Genomic DNA, 19,596 nt, shown 5'->3' with positions numbered 1-19,596 from the left:
GGACCCAATTAATTACATGCACATGATGAAAGTTCATGATAAGGTTGACTGGCAGTCAGTGTAAAATTTTAACTCAATCGAATCTTAGCCTAACGTGAGTACAGAATTGGACTTTAACCTGGTTAGAAAATACTTTGGCATGAGATCAATGGATATTTAAAGGAGGAAAAGACAAGAACAAATTCCATTATAACCTCTTTGTTTTTTAATTCAAGATCTTTTTCAAGGATGGTGAAAAGGAGACCTGGGCTTTAATTCTAAATATTATTATCAATATACTTTCATTACCTATAGTGCTATATTTGTATTCTGGAAAGCAGCAATACGCTAACTATACAATGATATCGTTCCAGAACTGGCTCACGTTTTTATAGGGAGATAAAATAGGCATAACAGGAAATATTATAGATTAACTTTATGAACATAAAATTTGTATGTTTCAGTCTATTATACTGAGTTCTTTGAAGGGGGTGATTTTTTCAAGTTACCAACTTCCCTCAGATCCTTGTCCCAAACATACACAAACATAATCACATATACATATACACATTCATAAGTAGGTATCTATTCATGAATTATATGTAAATTAAGAGTTCTGAAGAATAATCTGAAAAAATAGTCAATAGGATGTGCATGTTTCATTTTGAAATGTGTTTTGAAGATGGGTGCTCGAAATATCAGCTCCCCTCTTTCTCCTCCTCGATTTCATAGTTTTCTTTGCTCAGTCTTTGGAAAGAACAGTTTCTATAATTGAGGAAAACAACAGAGAGAGAATTTTGTTCTTTCTTTCTTCTAAGAGCTTCCTCTGTCTCCATTTTTCTCCATTGCTTTCTATCTTTGATCTGTTTTCTACCCTCCTCCATAATTTCTTCTGTGTCTCTAATAGCCCCCAAATACATGTTTTTATTTTTTAAAATTCTGTTGGTTCCCATCCACTTATTAGCAACAAAAAAAATGTTCAGATGAAGAAAGTATAACCCATCATTTCTTGCTGAGTTCTTAAGCAGACAGTGAAAACTAAGGGAATCATTTTGGTTCTAATGTTAATAAAACAGTTAACCATTTATTGAGAACTTAAATGTGTCAGACATTATCCTTTTAATCCTACAGGTAGGTATAATTATGATGCCCGGTGAACATTTGAGGAATGTGAAGTTTAGGGAGATTAAGAAAATTACCTAAAACCACTCAACTTGCAAGTGGCAGAAGCAATAGTTGCTTTACTCAATACCCTGTATTTTAAAGCTGTTTTTATGTTCATGCTGCAGTCCCCAACAATTAATAATGCTTGAAATAAATTTAAGGAACCTAGACCAGACTTTCAGAAAAGGAATGGAAAGAAAAACAATAGATTAGAGAGACTAGAGAAAAATAGACGTGAAGAGTAAAAAGAGTAGAATATACCAGAGAGTGGGGTCAAAAGAATGAGTAGTCATTGTAAAATTATTTTACAAGTGTGTAAATATTCAAATATTCTTATGGCAGGTCACGACTTAAATTGAAGAACACCTCTTTAACGATATTTACTTCTAATGATTTTATGAGACCTAGCTAAGTAGAGGGTGTTACTCATTTCTAATGGCATCTTTTGCTAGCTAATCAAGTAGGCAAGCCAAAAATGCTAAAATTTTTTTAGTTGTTCTTGCTGATTGCTTTTATATTTAGAAATCCATGTTTGAGATGATTTGGATATCTGTATAAAGATAAATTCTTTACATTTTATTGAAAACATTTGATATCTTTTAAGTTTTTAAACATCCATTGCACTAGGTACCCTTTCCTGAAATTTCAGTTGCATTTCCTTTCCAGACACACACATAGACACATATTGAGGGAGAGAGGATGGATAGAGCCTAAGCTCCCTTCTTGTCAATAGCCTCCAGACAAAACTCTACAAATAGACATAAACAATCATATTTACTAAGTAAGAATGGAATATTTTGTGAGCAATTACAGTTGAAGGGTAGTGAAGTAACCACAGTTAAAAATATATTTTACCATTAAATTTCTGTTAATGCAAACTTTAAAATTTGAGTCAGGTGAGAAGTAGTCAAGGGACCCTGGATAAGATTACAATATGTGTAGCTTTTAAAATGTTTTATTTTTATAGTTACATCTTAATTAGACATATCAGAATTTTTGTGGAAAAGAAAAATCATTTATGTTTCTTTTCAGTGTCTTGCTTGTATTATGACTGAAATAATCTCTTACTAAAGGTTTTAATAAAGACAACAATAGTATTAAAATCATTTTTATCTCACGTCCTTTTTAAAACTTGCATTGTATTCATATGTGTGAGTGTACACAATTAAGGACCTCAAGAATTATAAAGTTTAAACAAATTATATGAAACTGAAATATAAAAAAACATGGAAGCCAAAAATATATGTAATTTTTATATCCTAGAGATAATACACTTTATTATCTTGTTTGAGAGAACCACTTTACCTGTCCAGCTAAGACAAAGTGTCATTTTATGAAGACAATTTTTCTTTACCTTACCCTAGTTTTTTTTCTCTGTCTCTTACTACTTTTTTGATGCCAGAGATATCCAATTGTATATGAAGGAAAAAAGTTATTTAAAATAGTTTTGTTTGGAACACTTTAACTACTACACTGGAAGTTATTGTGTTAAATTAATTCACATTATTCAAGCCAGTTTTTCAGGCAAAACAAGTGTATGTGTGTGTGTGTGTGTGTGTGTGTGTGTGTATCACTTTGTAGATATAGTGATTTCTAAATATTTTTCATTCTTCATCAATATTTTAAAAGAATTTTATTTCCAAACCACTTAAAAAATGAAGGCAAGGCTAAAAATAGTAATTTTTAAAAATCTCCTCTTGCAACTACTGTTATTTGAATAAATAGAGCCTGGGTTAGGGAAGCAATATTCTGTCACTAACTTTGTTTTCCTGGGTTAGGCATCTAAGCTCTCTGATTTTCAGCTTCCCAACCTGAAAGATAAAGTATCTTGTTTCAGTGGGAGTATTAAATGAGGCAAGATAGCAAACATGAAAAATATATAAATGTAAAATATATATATAAAAATATAAATGTTCTTATGTAGGTATAAGGTATCATTTTTAAAGTTTTCCTTTAGCCTGAAATAACTAATGACCCTTTTAATGTGAGTACTGTGCTCTCATTATATCTTAACTAAGTCAAACCTCCAATAATCTCCACCAAAGATTTTTCTTTGTCCTATGACAATTTGGATTAAATTGTCAATTTAAAATGATTACACATTAGAAAATATGAAGACAAGAGATATCCTAATACTTAAGAATAATAGAATTTTAAAAAATTCTTTGATATTAAATTGAACTTAATAAGTGCCCTGAAGGCAAATGCATCTTTTAAACTAATTATCTGTACTGTGTATTCTATTTAATATTAAAAAGATACTGATCAAATAAAATCAGTCACATTCCTCTGTAGTCACACCTCACATTGGATTAAATAAAAATATACAATTTCTGTATTAATTCTGATTAAAAATATATTACATTTAGAATCATGCACTCATGATGATTTTCAAAAAAACCAAAACATTTACTCTGCTCATCTTTGATATTTAAAAATTAAGTACAGGAGAGTAAAAAAAGAAGTGATACAGTAGCTAAATTTATTTTCTAATAAGTTTCTACTTTTCTTTTAGATCTAAGTACCATGGTTTGCTCATTGTAACAGGAATAAACTACTGATGGGCATGTACATTTAATATATAACTCTTTACACATTTTGATTGTAAATGAGGTTAGATATATGTTGGTTTTGTCACTCTTATTCTTGGAGTAAATTTCTAGTGTTGCTCTCAGAAGGCTGAGTGTTGCATAAGAAAATTCTTAGGGCTGGTGGCTTTCTCTCTTACATATTTAAAACTTCTAGCTCCAGCTGGGTCATCAGTGTTGGTTGATCCTGCTACTCATCCTTAGCAAACTGCTTTTTTATTTTCAGAAAAGAAGTGACAAACCTCTGTTTCATTACCTTTTTCATTGTACCACCTCTCTGCCAACCTCACTTGCTCTCTATCAGTAGATATCTCATATCCCTGCTGCTCTGAGAAAGAGGAAGACTTCAAGTATGTTATCCACGAATTGCCAATTAATTGCCAAGTGGTAGCTAGGTTTCAATTTCATACCACAGTGTCTTTTCTTTTTCTTTTTTGGATAACTTCAAATGGGAGGATTATTATCCAGCATGGCACAGTCTTTACCTTTGCAACATCGGACCTGTTTTACCTATTTGTATTATCTTTTGGCCGCTGTGGGTTTCTGCATTTGAGACCCAAAAGGAACACATTTGGAAAAGTGCGATGCCTGTCAATAAGGGCTTCTGCTCTAATTGAAATATTGCGTTTTCAAAAAGGCCTTGTTTTTCATTTATCTTTAACAGTTCCCCCTCTTTCTCTGTTCCTCTTTCCCAGCAGCCTAGAAACTTACCTCTATTTACTCATCTTAAATGAGAACTCTGTTTCCATGAAAATAGTGCTCCTTATTTCTCTCCCACCCACTCCTATGACTTCTCTCCCAACCTTCTAGCAACTTCATAGTTTTCACTGAGATAATGTACATATTTTTATTTCATTGTAGAAACATTTTTACACACTTTTAGGTATTAAAGGATATAATGAAGAGGTAGAAAGAACTTTCTTCTCTCAAATTTTATTAGAAAATATTCACTAACAATAAAAAAATCCAATATATTTTCCACATATATTCAATAATTGCTATTATATTGCCATAATTTTTTTATATATACTTCTTTATATATAAATATATATGTATGTGTATATATATATAAAGCTGAAGCTTTTGAAAGTAAGCTGCACATAGCATAACACCACATCACTAAATATTTCAGCAAGCACCTTCTAAGACTAAGGACAATTTTCTACCTAATGACATTATTATACTCTCACCTAAGAAAATCAACAATGATTCCATAATATCAGTCATTATCTTGTCCATATTCAAATGTCTACAGTTATCCCCAAAATGCCTTCTGTTGCTTATATTTATTTACTTTTTGGGCATGGTAAAAGTGAAAGTGGACCAGGATCTATCTGAAGCTCTTGAATTGCATTTGGTTGTTATTCTGAACCATTTAGACAGCCATAATCTTTTCACTTGGCTTTCCAGTGCCTGCTCTCTGCAAATGTATGCATAGTAAGCATACACTCTTCTAAGGTAAAAGGCATCTCTGACTCAGGCTCTGGAGGCTGATTGAAGTCTCTTATTTTGGTTGCTTGAGAGTCTCTGAGAGTTTCCTGGGTCCATGGCACAGAATGGGATAAGGATCCATAGGATTACATTCCTGACCTGAATTTGAAGAACAAACTTGTATATATTATGATAAAGATGGAAGGACTATATCCATGTCTTGCAATTTTATTCAGACCTTAAGCTTCAACCCGAAGCTAAGAAAGAATGATAATAAGGTTGGCAAATATCTTTGAACTGACCCAGAGAGAAACTAGCACAAATATTCATTGTCCCTGGTGTTATGTAGACTGATTTGGACTCAGAAGTCAAGAATGTTACTGAAATCAGGAAGTTTTCAGTAAAGGCTCTACCAAACCTACTGTCAATTCATCTTCAAAACAACAATAATTACTTCCATTAGATTCACCTGTGGAATGGATAGTTGGCCAGAGCTCATACTCTTCCACTTCATGGCTTCTTTTGACTAGAAATCTGCAGCTACAGTACTTTCTATTTACATTATGGAAATATCTTCCAAATAGAGCTGTATTCCTGAACACCTTAATTTTCTGTGGGGCTGTGCTAGACCTCTTCTTCTCCTTCTGTGTCACTTTTGAGTGCACTGAATGCTTTTAGTCCATCTCTATTCTGCACAGCTGTGAGGGTGTCAGGTTTTACCCATCTCAGATTCAGCTATTTTTTTTTTTCTTTTGGTTCTTGCTGCCTTTCTAAAGTTCTCCTGGGTAAGGGACTATAATAATATCTGGACTCTCAGATTTTTCATACCCATCTTGGTGATCTAGCAGTGCCCAGACCCTCCCTCAGATAGCTCGTATCTAGGGAAGAAAAGGGAATTCTGACTACCTCCTTCTTTTCAGGGACACACAAATATCTAAGAACTCCTGGCATCCCATCCAACTTTTCTTCTCCCGTTCCAGCATGGGGAAACTTTATCTAGTATTGTGTGTGTGATTTGTCAACTAATTATCCAAATTTGTATTTTATGTTCTCATTTCCATAGAATGCAGGCTTTTGGAATTCAGTGACCTTTTATCATTTCTTGTCAAAAAAAAAAAGGCTTTCCAATATGAACTACAAAGTGGGTAGTAGTGGTAGATAATGGAAAATACAGTTGTGAAGACTAATGTCAATGTATTTAACCCCATCTTAAAAAAATTACTCTCAAGTAAAATTTTTGCTACTTATTTAATTATAGTTTTTATTCTTTTACTGGTATTAATGGAATATGTTTTCCTATTTCCAGAGTATCACAAAACAAAATGAACATCATAAGCTATGTCTATGTTCAAAAGACACAGTATTTTTAGGAAAGAATGAGAGTTGGACTTCAAAATGAAAATTGGGATGGGTAAAGGGGCAAGTTAAAAAAACTTAGTGGAAATTATTTATTAAAGAGAATGGAACTTGGAGCTAAAGCTGACCAAAGATGTTGATCAGCATGCTTTGGGTAGATGAAGTTGTGTTTTGGATAAATAATTTCACAACCTAACCCACTCTGTGTTAGATCATTTCTTATTCAATGAAAAGATATTTAATTATTTAATTCAAGGAAGCAGTAAAATTATACCAAGGAAATGTATTTTTAATTTACCCATTTATTTCACAGGCATGTAATGATATGAGAAACTTCACTGATTTGTTGTGAGTTTGACTCTTTTTCAGCTTTCATATGAACTTCTCTTTTTCAGCAGACTCTGCCCACTTCAGGAGTTTCAGTTCCTGAGGTGCGTAAGCAAAAACAGGTTTTCACACTTAAAATTATAGGTCATTATACATCTTGTATTGCTGTAAAGAACATTTTGCGCTGGCTCAGTGACATTTGAATACCAGCATGTTATATTTTATTTTTTTCATATTCTGCTAATTGGAAGTGGTGGTTTTCATATTTTCAGTGACGGGATAGACTTGAAGAATTTTCTATCTATATTTGTGATAAGCATTAAGAAAACAAGAAGTTATGTGACCTAGACTTCACAGAGAAAAATAAAGGTTACTTTACAAAGAGTTTTTACTACATAGAAAAATAGTGCCACTCCCATTTTTTCACGTTAAAATGTAGATACATTGCTGGAAATCCAAAAGAATTTATTCTTTGAGCCATCAAAATATAAGTTTCAATGGCAGTATGTTGAGAGACTCTTGCTTACTTTGAAGTGCCCATCACTTTCAAATGAATGCAGCATTAATCACCTAGCCCATGCCATTGTATAGAGAAACATCAGAATAAAATATAGTCAGAATAAATGGCTTTTGTTTTGAAAACAAATGTAAGCATTGCCACAACATTATTTTCAGTAACATTTTTGCTTTACCTTTGCATTGATGATGCAAAGCCTCCACATTGTTCTGTGACAATATCCAATTCAATTGTTATTATCTCTATAGGAAATGCCCAAATGGTATTGTTTCCCTAAAATTGTAATTAAAATCTGCTTATTTTAGAAAGTATTGCTTATATGAATGCTACATAAGATTATGAATTTATTTAGAGGATAACATGTTTGTAAAAAAGTGTAATAACTGCTCTTTTCTCCCCACCAAAAATGGCTTTTTAATCAGTGTAGACCTCTTCGTTAAATTAAAAAAAAAGTTCTCATTTTTAACCAGAGACATACTCAAAAATACTTGGACATACACTTAAATATAATGTTTCTAATCTAAGAAAATGTTAAACTGATTTTATATTCTTTAAGTGAGTTGGTGACATTATTATCACAATTATTATTTTAAAATAGAGATGCTAAATTACACACTCAAGTGACAAAAGTATTAGGACAGTTTATTATTTCATTGGGTTATTTAAGTGTGAGAGAATTAATTTTGCATCCTCAGGTTCTTGAGTTTGTTTCTGCCCCGATTACCAGCCCAATCAAGCAAATATAGGCATTGCATTTGAGATCTAAACTTTTCTCTTTAGATCTGTTAATCTCCAAAGCATCCCCATGTATTCAGTTATATAATTTGTGTCATATAGATTGAGTAAATAGATCCAAATTTTTGGTTTTATATATTTTTTTAATTTGCAGGAAAAAAGTCTTTATTTTGATATGAAGTTTTTAAAAGTCTTCCTATAGTTATTTTTTTCTGGCACTATATATTGGTTTACATTAACTTAAACTTTCCAGTATCCCTCAAAGTCATTATATAAGATTTTTCAACTTTGTTGTTCCAAAAATTTCCTTAAGCCCATGCATGGATATATGCATGGCTGAGTGTGTGAATACACATATATACACACAGAAAGACAAGAAACCTTATGTTCTGCCATCAGGAACAGTTGCTCCTTGGTTAACGGAAAATGTGGTTAAAGTATATGTGGGAGAACATATAGAAAGATATATACATACATTACATGTTTAACTTAAAATATGTACATTTATATTCATTGGCTATATTTTTGAAGATTAAGGGCTTTTCTATGAGGACAGATCTTCTAATCGGAAATGGTATCTTGCCTTTCTTGTATATATCACAAGCTTATCACCTATAATAGTTTCAATTCTTTTGAAGTATAACAAAAACTCAAGAACATCTGTGAAGAAATCTGAGTGTAAAAATACTCACTATTTTTATTATTAATACCCAAAGCTTGCACAGTTGTTCTCTCTAAACTTAATTTGACCACTCCTCATACACACCACACACACACACACACACACACACACACACACACACATAACTTGTGTTATTTTGTCTTTCTAAAGCTTGCAGGTTATTTTTTATAAAGATGACTCTTTCATTTTGTATTCAAAATTCAATGATTTGAGTAATAATTAAATTACACAGTTACAATTACAAGGTAAGTTTTACTTAGAACTGGCATAAACAGATTGAGGGCTAATAAGTCACTGTGTTGAGCATTTAGCTTAGGTGGTAGAAAGAGACAATGAGTGTGAGCATAAGAGAGCTGCCTCCTGGTATTTATTTTCAGTTTACAGTGGATGACAGTCAGTATGGTTTACAAAGGGATTGGAGAAAGAGGAATGTTGAGGTTGGTTACAAAGTCTGGTTTTTTTTGTTTTGTTTTTTTTTGTTTTTTTGAGACAAGGTCTCACTCTGTCTCCCAGGCTGGAGTACAGTGGCACGATCTCGGCTCACTGCAGTCTCTGTCTCACGGGTTCAAGCGATTCTCCTGCTTCAGCTGCCGAAGTAGCTGGGATCGTAGGTGCACGCGACCACGCCCGGCTGATTTTTTGTATTTTTAGTAGAGACGAGGTTTCACCATGCTGGCCAGGCTGGTCTCGAACTCCTGACCTCGTGATCTGCCGTCCTCAGCCCCCCAAAGTGCTGAGATTACAGGTGTGAGCCACCGCACCTAGCCCAAAGTCTTCTTTTGTATATAAAGTATACACATACATATATGTGTATGTATACTACACACACACACACACACACACACACACACACAGACACAGACATACACACATTATTTTATAATGGTGCTGCCATGTACTAGCACATAGCCAAAATTGAATTATTTTGGCATAGACCCTCTTATTCCTAAATTTCATTCCCTCCAATAAGAATTTCCTTAACAGAAATCTTGTAAGTGTTTTATACCCAGGATAAAATGATCCTAGGAGAAAATATGAACTTCATGTGTAATGTGTGAAAACCGGGACTTATGGATCAAGTCACCAAGTGTACCTTCAAGTGTAGGAAGTGACTAACACCCCCAGGTACTTTAAGACCAGTTGTCATTTTGTCTGTTTTGTTGCCCCCTGTCTCCCAAAAAGACACCACCCAAATCACCACAGCAATTATTCTCAGCTATGGTGACTTAGTGGGCAAATAAAGTACAGGATGTTAAATAAATCATACTTCTTACAACACTTACCTTTTACTGCTATGACCAAGAAGTATACCTGTGATTAACTTAATAATAAAATAAATAAAATTTTTTATCTATACTTTAAAATCATTGCCTTTTACTGAGTGCCTGTTTTATGTCAGTACTTTTATCTAAATTTTCTTACTTTTTTCTAACATAAGCTTTCCAATTTATAGTTAAAATAAATGGTAACATAGCAATGGTAAATAACTTGCCCAAGCTTACACAGAAATAAAAGACAAAGCTGCAATTTGGCTTCTAAACTCATACTTTTGCCTTTACAAAAAGTTGTTTTTGCCTTTTTTAAAAGTACTTACTTAACTAAGTTTAAAAGAAATAAAAATCTTTAGACCTTATATCGTTTATTATATTTATGTTTAAAACTTTATAATTAAAAACAATCAAAACTGCTTTTTCTAGTCAACAAATAGTTTTGCTGCAATTTCCAAAGATTACTAATAGATTTAGAGCCTTCATCATTTTTGAAATGAATTTGTTTCCTTCAACCACTAAAATGTTCAAATCCCACATTCAGTCCATATTGACTAAAGGTGCAGCTTTGCAGTTTGTTAGTAAGTTGATGTCTCAGACCGAACCTTCGTAAGCCCCGCTGAATGTGGTAACATTTCTGCATCAGAGAGATCTTAACTGCTGTGAATCTATATGATACCTTGGGTTAAAAACTCTAGGGTTTCTGGAAAATTCATGTGGCCTAGCTCCAGTGGCAGAAAGGACTAAATCTCCATCCAGGCAAGTTGTGCAGTAGTAGCAGGGAAAGTAAGTTCTACTACACAAGTGATGGATGCTGTTGGCAGGAAAGCACTCGCCTTTGTAGCTTTGTACCAGTGGAGGTGCTTTGCTGCTGCCAGTTTCTCATGCTGAGATTGGACAAAAAGAAGAAAACCCTGTTCTTGAGGTAATCATCACTTGCTGCTTGCAGTTTGCCAGCGATCGATAACAGCAGGCTTACGTATTGTGGTAAACAACCCTTTTGTGAAAGCAGTTTTCACCAGTGTACAAATACTCTACCTCTGAGAATCAGCATGATGTAGACAAAGATTTTTTTTTAGAGCACATATATAAAGTGAGGTCTTTTTATTTTATTTATTTCATCTTTCTATTTTCTGTGAATGGTCTTTTTGGCTTTTCTTCTCTGTTTATGATGATGATTATTCTTTTGGAATTCTAATACAATATATTCCCCAGTTAAGATCTGTTGTGCTACTTGTGGAGTCTACGGATCACAAAACACTGAATTCTATATTTAAAATGTCTACATAGCAAACACAAATGGTTGATATTTGAAAATGCTCAAATATCAATAACTGTATTTTATATTTTGTAGTTATATGTTCTATTTTCTTTCATGACTTTTTTTAGTTAGAGTAGCTCTTTTCAGTGTTTGAATAATTTCTATTGATTAAAGCAACAATTTTCCAACTCTTTGTATATCTAGGATGATTTATCTGGCAGAAGGAAATTTGCCTTAATTACAACAATGTAATTTATTTTGTGGTTTAGAGCCCCAAAACTTAAAGAAAGAAACTGAAGGTTAAATGGCAAACACTGTCCCCTATTATCAGAGAGCAATTTTATCCTGAATGATTGTGCAACCTAAGATTGGTGAGCTCTTTCTGAAACTTTTCAATAACTTCAACATTGGTAATTAACTCTCATAAATATCATAATAGAGGTCTGCCAGTCAGGGTCAATTTACCTTCCCAAAAAAGCTAGTGAAACCTGGTGGACAGGAAATTTTTTGAGGATACAGTTGCCTCCCCCTTCCTGTCCCTCATATAAAAAGGAGAGACAATTTTCTCAATGGAAATAGAAGAAAAATTAAATAGTGATGAGGCTTTCCTGTTTTTAAGATTTTAGACTGGATTAATTGCACAAATTCCACACATTTGCATTTTTCCCCAAAGAAATCACTTGGTTTTCTTGATGCGTGTGTCTGTGTGTTTGTGTTTAAATGAATGCTTACCATTTTAGTATTAGATACTATAATAAAATACACAGACAGATGGATACACTGAGGATTTAAAAATTAACTTGTTATATACCTCTTTCTCATAATTCTGGATTTCATAAATGAAATCTCATAAGTTGAAAACTCAACTTAGGGTTTTAAAATTTGTTTTTATTTATATATTTATTTATTTATTGAGACAGAGTCTCACTCTGTCTCTCAGGATGGAGTTCAGTGGTACAATCTTGGCTCACTGCAACCTCCATCCCCAGACTCAAGTGATCCTCCCACTTCAGCTTCCAGAATAACTGGGACCACAGGTGTCCACCACCATGCCCGACTATATTTTTGCGTTTTTAGTAGCGACAGGGTCTCACCATGTTGCCCAAGCTGGTCTTGAACTCCTGGGCTCCAGCGATCTGCCTGCTTCAGCCTCCCAAAATGCTGGGATTACAGGTGTGAGCCACCGCATGCAGCCTGTTTGTATTATTTCTGATTGTTTACACTAAAGCAATTGTTTAGTCTCCTGCCCAACTTACTTAGGGGGGTGACTACTTGGAGGGACATGATGCCATTTAATCAACTGCTATCTCTGCCATTTGGAGGTTCTTAGAACACAAGAACTTCCCTAGCTATACGTGTGGCCAAGAGTAAAGTCATATTAATAGATGGTTTCATAGCTCTTTAAAAACATATACTTGCATGTCTTAAATTTCCATTAAAACATAAATATATAATCTGGTGCAAATTCCCAGTTCCATTGTAACTAATCAAATTGAATTTTATTTAATTCTTCAAGTGTAAGCATTTTATAAATTGAATGCCAAACAACAATTGTTGGATAATTAGGAAGAATAACTGTATTAAGGTATATCTTTCACATTGCAGATTTTTACAAAATATTGATGCCATGTTTTATATATGTGCATGCAAGAATGCTGGAGTAAATTATTTCCACACTCACCAACAGCATTAAGTTTTTGAACAGCTAACACAAGCTATGCATTTTCAAATATAAGCGTTGAACTTTTAAATTTTAAATATGTTCCTGACGTAACCACTGAATGTTTTTTCATATACACACACATTTGGAAATATAAAAACAATGTTGATGAGTACCCAAAAAGGCAACCACAACTATTTTACATCATTCATAGTAACTGTTATATTGAATACATACTTTAATGTAGTGACAATATTACAGACTATACATTTTCTATTAAACCTTACACAACTCTGAGAAATAGGTATCACTATCTCCATTTTGCCAACGCATAAACCCTCTAGGTTACATAATACTTAGGTAGTAGAGATGAGATTCAACTCAGGCATTCTGATTCCAAACCTCGTCTAATAATTCACTCCTATACACATTATGCCATTTAACTATCGATGAATAAAATTATAATTTGCAAACTTAAAAAGAAGGAACTTTCTTTTAAAAATCAATATTTTTGCCAGAAATTACGCTTATATGAAAGCACATCACTTTCCAAACGACTTGAATTTCAGGAATCCTATTATGGCATCCATTTTCAGCCACACACAAAATATATTCAGTGTTTTTGCACCGTGGAATTGCAAGGTAAATGGACTATATAGATTAGCATTTATTTTAGTCAGAGACGATTTCTGATCCATCTAGCCCTAATATATTTAAAAACAGCTTTACTTTCAAAGCTATTTAAAAATGTCTTTCTAGGAATAAATTCAATGCTTGATAGCAGAGAAGGGTGATTATACTTAATAAATGTATTGTACTTGGGCAATGATCACTCTAAATACCCTTTACATGTAAAACATTTCTCAGTTACCCCATACATTTACACAAATAAAAACCTATCTTTCTAAATTACAGAAATTGAAATGGTACTCTAACAAGCAAATATAGGAACTAGGAAATATATATAGCTGAGTAAGTGATAGGAAATGTGTGGCACTAAAGCACTTAAGCACCCATGGCATGCATTGCCAATCAATTAGGACAATTTTTCACATCAAGCCTAAAATCCCTAAGAATCCTTCTCAACAGTTGCTTCAAGAACTTAGAAAACTTTTCAAAAAAGTTTTCATTTATTTCTTCATTTATCCTGACTTTTGTTAGTCACTGATTTAGGATCTGATATAGACCAGTGACACAAAGAAAGTTCTTTTGCTTATGGAACTTTGATTAAGATGAAAGAATGCAGACAATTAAACAAATCAAATAAATAATACTTTAGGTTGTAATAATTGATGTTTTAAAAGGAGGCTCAAGGGACTAGAGAAACTTCTCTGACATTTGACCACATCCTGAAGTCAGGACCAAGGCCCACAAATGTGCAGTGGCAAGTTTTCCAGCAGACTGCAGAATGATTGCAAGAGCTCTGAATTTAAAGCATGATTGTTATGATCAAGGAACAATGAGGAAGCCAGTGCAGCTGGAGTAGGGTAAAAAAAAGGGATGAGTTTGGCTTTTGTGTAGAGAACTGAGTGTAGGGAGACAAAAATGGAAGTAGGATGATTCATTAGGTGATAGTTACAATAATCCAAGCAAAAAAAGATAATGGCTGTTTAAGCCACGTAATGAGGCAGGTGGTGAGTTGTCATCCAGTTTGAGATTTATTTTCTAGGGACAGAGTAGGCAGGAAATTTTAAAACTAATCTTGGACATTTTACAATGTTGTGCTTTAGGCCTTCATGTGGACATACAGAAACAGCATCTGCATGTGGAAATTAAGGCTCAGGTAGAAATCAGAACAAGAATTATACATTTAGAAATCTTCATAAAAATGAAATTGAAAGTTGTGGGAATGAATGAAGTTACCTAGGGAGTGAGGGTAGATAGAGAAGATGAGAGGTGCAAGGAAGAGGCTGAGTCTTACAGGTGGCAAAGCTGGAGAAGCAATGGGCAAAAGAGACTATGAGGGCAAAGTTGTGAAGGAAGAAGAGAGCTCAGAGAAAGAAGTGTCCTGGAAGCCACATGAGGCAAGTTTTCAAAGAGTAAGAAGAGATCAATTCTGTCAGATGCTGCTGAAAGATTTGAGAAGATGAAGACTGATCATTAGATGTGAAACTGAGACGGTCATTGGTGATTTTAATAAAAGATAGTTTGGTGGAGTAATGGTGATACAAGTTGATTGGGTTGTGTTAAGAGAGAGTGAAAAGAGAGGAAATAGAAACAGGGAGCAGGCAACTCCTAAAAGAAATTTTTTTACTATGAGGAACAAAGTAATTAGCTGGGATGGAATGTCAGTTTTAAGATATATGCTATTTTTGATATAAATAGTAGCTTAAAAGTCCATCATGCAATTAAAAATAATTTTCAATATTGCAGGTATTTATAAGCTTTTCTTAGTACTCAATACCACATTCTTTAAATTATAATCCTATACCCTTTATCTGTATCATTACTTATGAAAATAATCAACTTTAGTAATCATTAGTAACTTTTGATAAAGAGTCATAATTGGGCACATAGGGATAATACAATTTGGTATTCTGTCTCATTATTTCTTTAAATGGTGGTTCGATCATGAAGCTATCATATATATTGAGCCAGTTGAATACAACAGCTTTCATATTATTCACTAGGAACTTCAAATTAGAAAGTTGAGGCTGTGTTTGTAACCATGAAACTCTTCTATTAGTAAAAACAACTTAACATTTTATTATGTTATTTTCCTAATTTTTATTTTTATCAAAATTTTCTTTTTTACAGGAAAGACAATCAACAGTGAAAAAGGAAAAGAGTGGTTCCCAGCAGCCAAACAAAGTGATTGACAAGAATAAAATGCAAAGAGCCAACTCTGTTACTGTAGATGGACAAGGCCTGCAGGTATGATTTTTTAAATCAAAATTTTAGTAGGTTTCATATTTGATACTTCTAGGCTCTAAAGGGGCATATGTTCAGCTATCAACACATTTGTTTAATCTGCATATTAGCTTAGTAGACTCTTTCAGAAAGATCTTTATTAATTTATCAAGATGTCAGTCTTACGGTTGATTGACAGAGTAACATTCTGGTTAAATTAATCATTTATGATTTTATCTCCATTTAAACTCAAATTGGCAAGAGATCTTTTGAAAGATTTGCAAATTATTGCTAAACATACACACTTATTAAATACATATGTGTTATTTATTTACAGGTATACTTTATATCTCTCTATATATTTATATTTAGTATGGGTATGATATGAAGAGTCACTTTGATAGCAAAAAAGACTTTAGGAAAGAAGAAAATGAACTCTGAATGCATTTTTTTAAATAAATATTTTTTAATAATAAAGCATTTTTTGTAATATATTTCTACCTTTCAAATTTTTAAGTCAAAAATTTAAGTCAAAATTTAAACCTCAAATATATATCTAGGTTAAATAAACACAGGTAGTCATTTTTTAATACTATTATATAAAAACGTGTAAGTTATCTTTACAGCCTGTGGCATCAAGAATAACATTTTAAGACATTGTATGGGGTGAATGTATAACATTTACTTACCTCTATTTTTTACCTGTATTTCTTACTTCAACAGAAAAATGGTCAATAACGTTGGCTTAATTTATGAAATTGTGGATTTAAGTATGTTTTTCTACTTATGTTTTTGTGTTCCAACTGCCTATACTTCAAGTTTCACATTCTCTGGGAATATTTACCAACAATTTAACATACAAACAGTATGTCACACACTTGCATTCATTATATTTGATTTTCTATCATCTTTTTTTATTTCTTATTTTATTTCTGATACTATAGATTATGTCTTTTGTATTTTTCAATATGAGAGCACAGTTCAGGGCACAGAGTAGATGCCTAAATGCTTGCTTCTTTATCATCTTTAATGTCATTAAAATTTAATAATAATTTATTAAATATTGATAACTAAGTTACTGTTTGTTTTTTATCTAAAAATCCATTGTGAATAGAAAATTTTTCATAAATTATTAAACTCAAATATAAAAGGAGGGAATTCTGAATAATAAAATTGTTATATATTAGAGAACAAAAAATTTAATTATAAAAAAGTAAATCAAGATGTACATTTTGGAACTCATATCCATATGTTTAGAAATTTCATAGGAGCTATGAAATATAAAATCTATCCACAATTTTATTAGCAAAAAAGTTTATTAAATTATCCTATAAAATTTTTATTGAAAAAAATCAACATTTTAATTCAATACGTGGATGCCTAATGTTGATAAGTTTAAATATTCAGCTACTCTGGGTTCCTGGAATGAAATTAATGAAAGGGAAGCCTAATTCTGAAATCTTATTGTATTTCACATGACTAGGCACACACTTCTCATCACTGATGGGAAGCATATATCATTTGTTAAATAGGATAGCTTAAGCATTATGATGGTATTTTATACATATTAGCTTGTTTAATTCTCTCAATAAACATATGAGATCAATACCATTATTATCATCATTTTCAAAATCATGTTGATGTTCAGAAGTAAGATAACTTCCCCAAGGACACAGTCAGTGGTAAAACCAAGGTTTGAATGAAGACCATCTGACTAGAGTTTATGTGTTTCACTCCCAAGACACCCTGTCTCTTTGCTTAAAATTTTTTAACATGTATGTAACTGCTAAAGTTCTGAACATCTTGTTCTTCTGTGTACTTTTATATTGCTGCAGGCTTTGAGATACAATTTATGTATGCAACAGAATTTTAACTCCTCTAATCTCAGTTTTCCAAGATTTTCATAATCATACCTCAATTTGCCCGGACATCAAAACCAAAATTAAATAGTACATGCAGTGTTTTAAAGGTTTTAAACCTACATAGTAATATGTTTGATTTTATTTTCTATTTTAAAATAATCTGAAATATTCGACCTTATTACAGCTAAATTAGTCACATTAAAAATCTTAGATGATTAACATTCTTTGTGGATGTGTTTCATCTCTCTAACCAGATAATAACTTTTTATAACTTTCTTTGGCATATAAAAGTGTCAGCTAAAATTGTGAGTGGGACAAGTATAGAAATCAGCCCTAACAAAACACCAGTTAAAAAAATACCATATGTGTAGTAATAATTTTTTGAATTAAAAAAATGTTGGTATATAATCATGTGCAAAAGTCTGTTGTACCTCAGCAGAAAGGACCAAAATAGAATACACATATATAGCCACATAGTTTAGGAGAAAAAAAATAAAAGAATAAAGTTCTGGATAAGTATTACATGCAAAATGAAAAAATAGTAATTTTGTGTTGTATTTATCAATTTTAAAATACCAAAATGTTTGTTTATTATCAAGAAAGGTAAAAAGATCTACCATAAAGTTAATTTTTTCCATGAGCTTTAAAAAATATGTATCATTAAAAAGCATGGAGTTGCAGCCCAGTTTGCATATAACTTCAGTGACAGAAGAGATCTACACTGCTTAAAGAAGACTATTAATCATAGTTAAGCACATTCATCTTATTTCTTTCCAGCTAACCAGCATAATGATCAGGATTATTATTTCTAATTAGAGGAAGTAATAGATCATGTATAACCTTAGGATGAGTCTCATTAATTAACCCAAGTCCTAGGGGACTTCAAATAGAGGTGGTTAGGCACTCTGTCTTTGTCATCGCTCACACCATAGGTTTACACTTAATACATATGATCAAATGTAATTGAAACTGCGACTTCTTACCATGCAAGAGATATAAAATTACAGATGGCTCACCCACATGTGAAGAAATAAGGAGAAAAACAGAACAATTGCTTTAAACTGTGTTTATGTTGAAGTTACCTTGTTCCTAAATATTCTTTGAGAAACATTTCCAAATAAAAGGGTCATTTAAGAAGTAACGAATCTAGTTTGTAACACTTTTAGCACAAGAAAGAAAGGAGGACCCTTATGCCTAAATATCTAAAACTGAACCAGTGTCTTTCCTCACAAAACTGCCTCTTTATTTTATCTTCCTTATTTGTAATATCTTATTCTTGTAATCACCAAGACTATAAACCATGTACCCATGCACTAAATGTAACTGTATAGTATATATGTATATTAAATTAATTACCTCTATATAATCAATTCACTTTCTTTGATGTATGTGTGTGTGTGTGTGTATGTCCTTTGCTCATTTTAGAATTCTCAACCCTGTTGACTGTTTCATACTTAGCACTTCATTGACATTCTAACTCTTAATGTAAACCCAGAATTATTACTCTACAGTTTTGAGCATTATAGCAACCTTTAAACTGAGTATCTCCATATACATGAAATGGTAATAATAAATGATGTAAAAATAGAGCTGAGTAAGATAAGAAAGATCAGGGCTAAGAGTCGGAATTGTCTATAATTTTAAGAACAATGGCTAGTTTAGGCCCCATTAATAAAGTGATATTTGGGTAAAGACTTAAAAGAGATGAAGCAGTTGGTCATTTGGATATATGGGGAATGAACAACCCTAAGGTAAGTATATGCCTAGGGTCAGTAAGAACTGTAGTTGGAGTAGGGTGGGCAAGATGGAAAGTGGTAGCAAGTAATTCAGAGAAGTAACAGGGGCTAGAATTTTTAAAGGCTTGAAGGCTTCAATAAAGACTGACTTTTGATCTGATTGTGATGAGAAGATATTGG

At 32.6% G+C, this 19,596-nt stretch overlaps 1 protein-coding gene across 24 annotated transcripts in view; it reads left to right on the top strand.

The window, feature by feature from the left end:
* Nucleotides 1-19,596, top strand: part of DGKB (diacylglycerol kinase beta) — an 818,895-nt gene that overhangs the window by 330,043 nt on the left and 469,256 nt on the right. For 13 of the 24 annotated variants that reach the window (XM_063814062.1, XM_009452679.5, XM_009452682.5 and 10 more), the window contains 2 exons: nt 6,914-6,949; nt 15,726-15,842. In XM_063814062.1, coding sequence (XP_063670132.1) covers nt 6,914-6,949; nt 15,726-15,842 — 153 coding nt within the window. The remainder of the gene's footprint in view (nt 1-6,913; nt 6,950-15,725; nt 15,843-19,596) is intronic. The other 11 variants (XM_024357753.3, XM_024357751.3, XM_024357752.3 and 8 more) reach the window with 2 other exon arrangements.

Source organism: Pan troglodytes, chromosome 6 (genome assembly GCF_028858775.2).
Source record: "Pan troglodytes isolate AG18354 chromosome 6, NHGRI_mPanTro3-v2.0_pri, whole genome shotgun sequence".
In the NCBI taxonomy this organism is placed as follows: domain Eukaryota; kingdom Metazoa; phylum Chordata; class Mammalia; order Primates; family Hominidae; genus Pan; species Pan troglodytes.
This window is presented reverse-complemented; position numbering and strand designations above follow the sequence as displayed.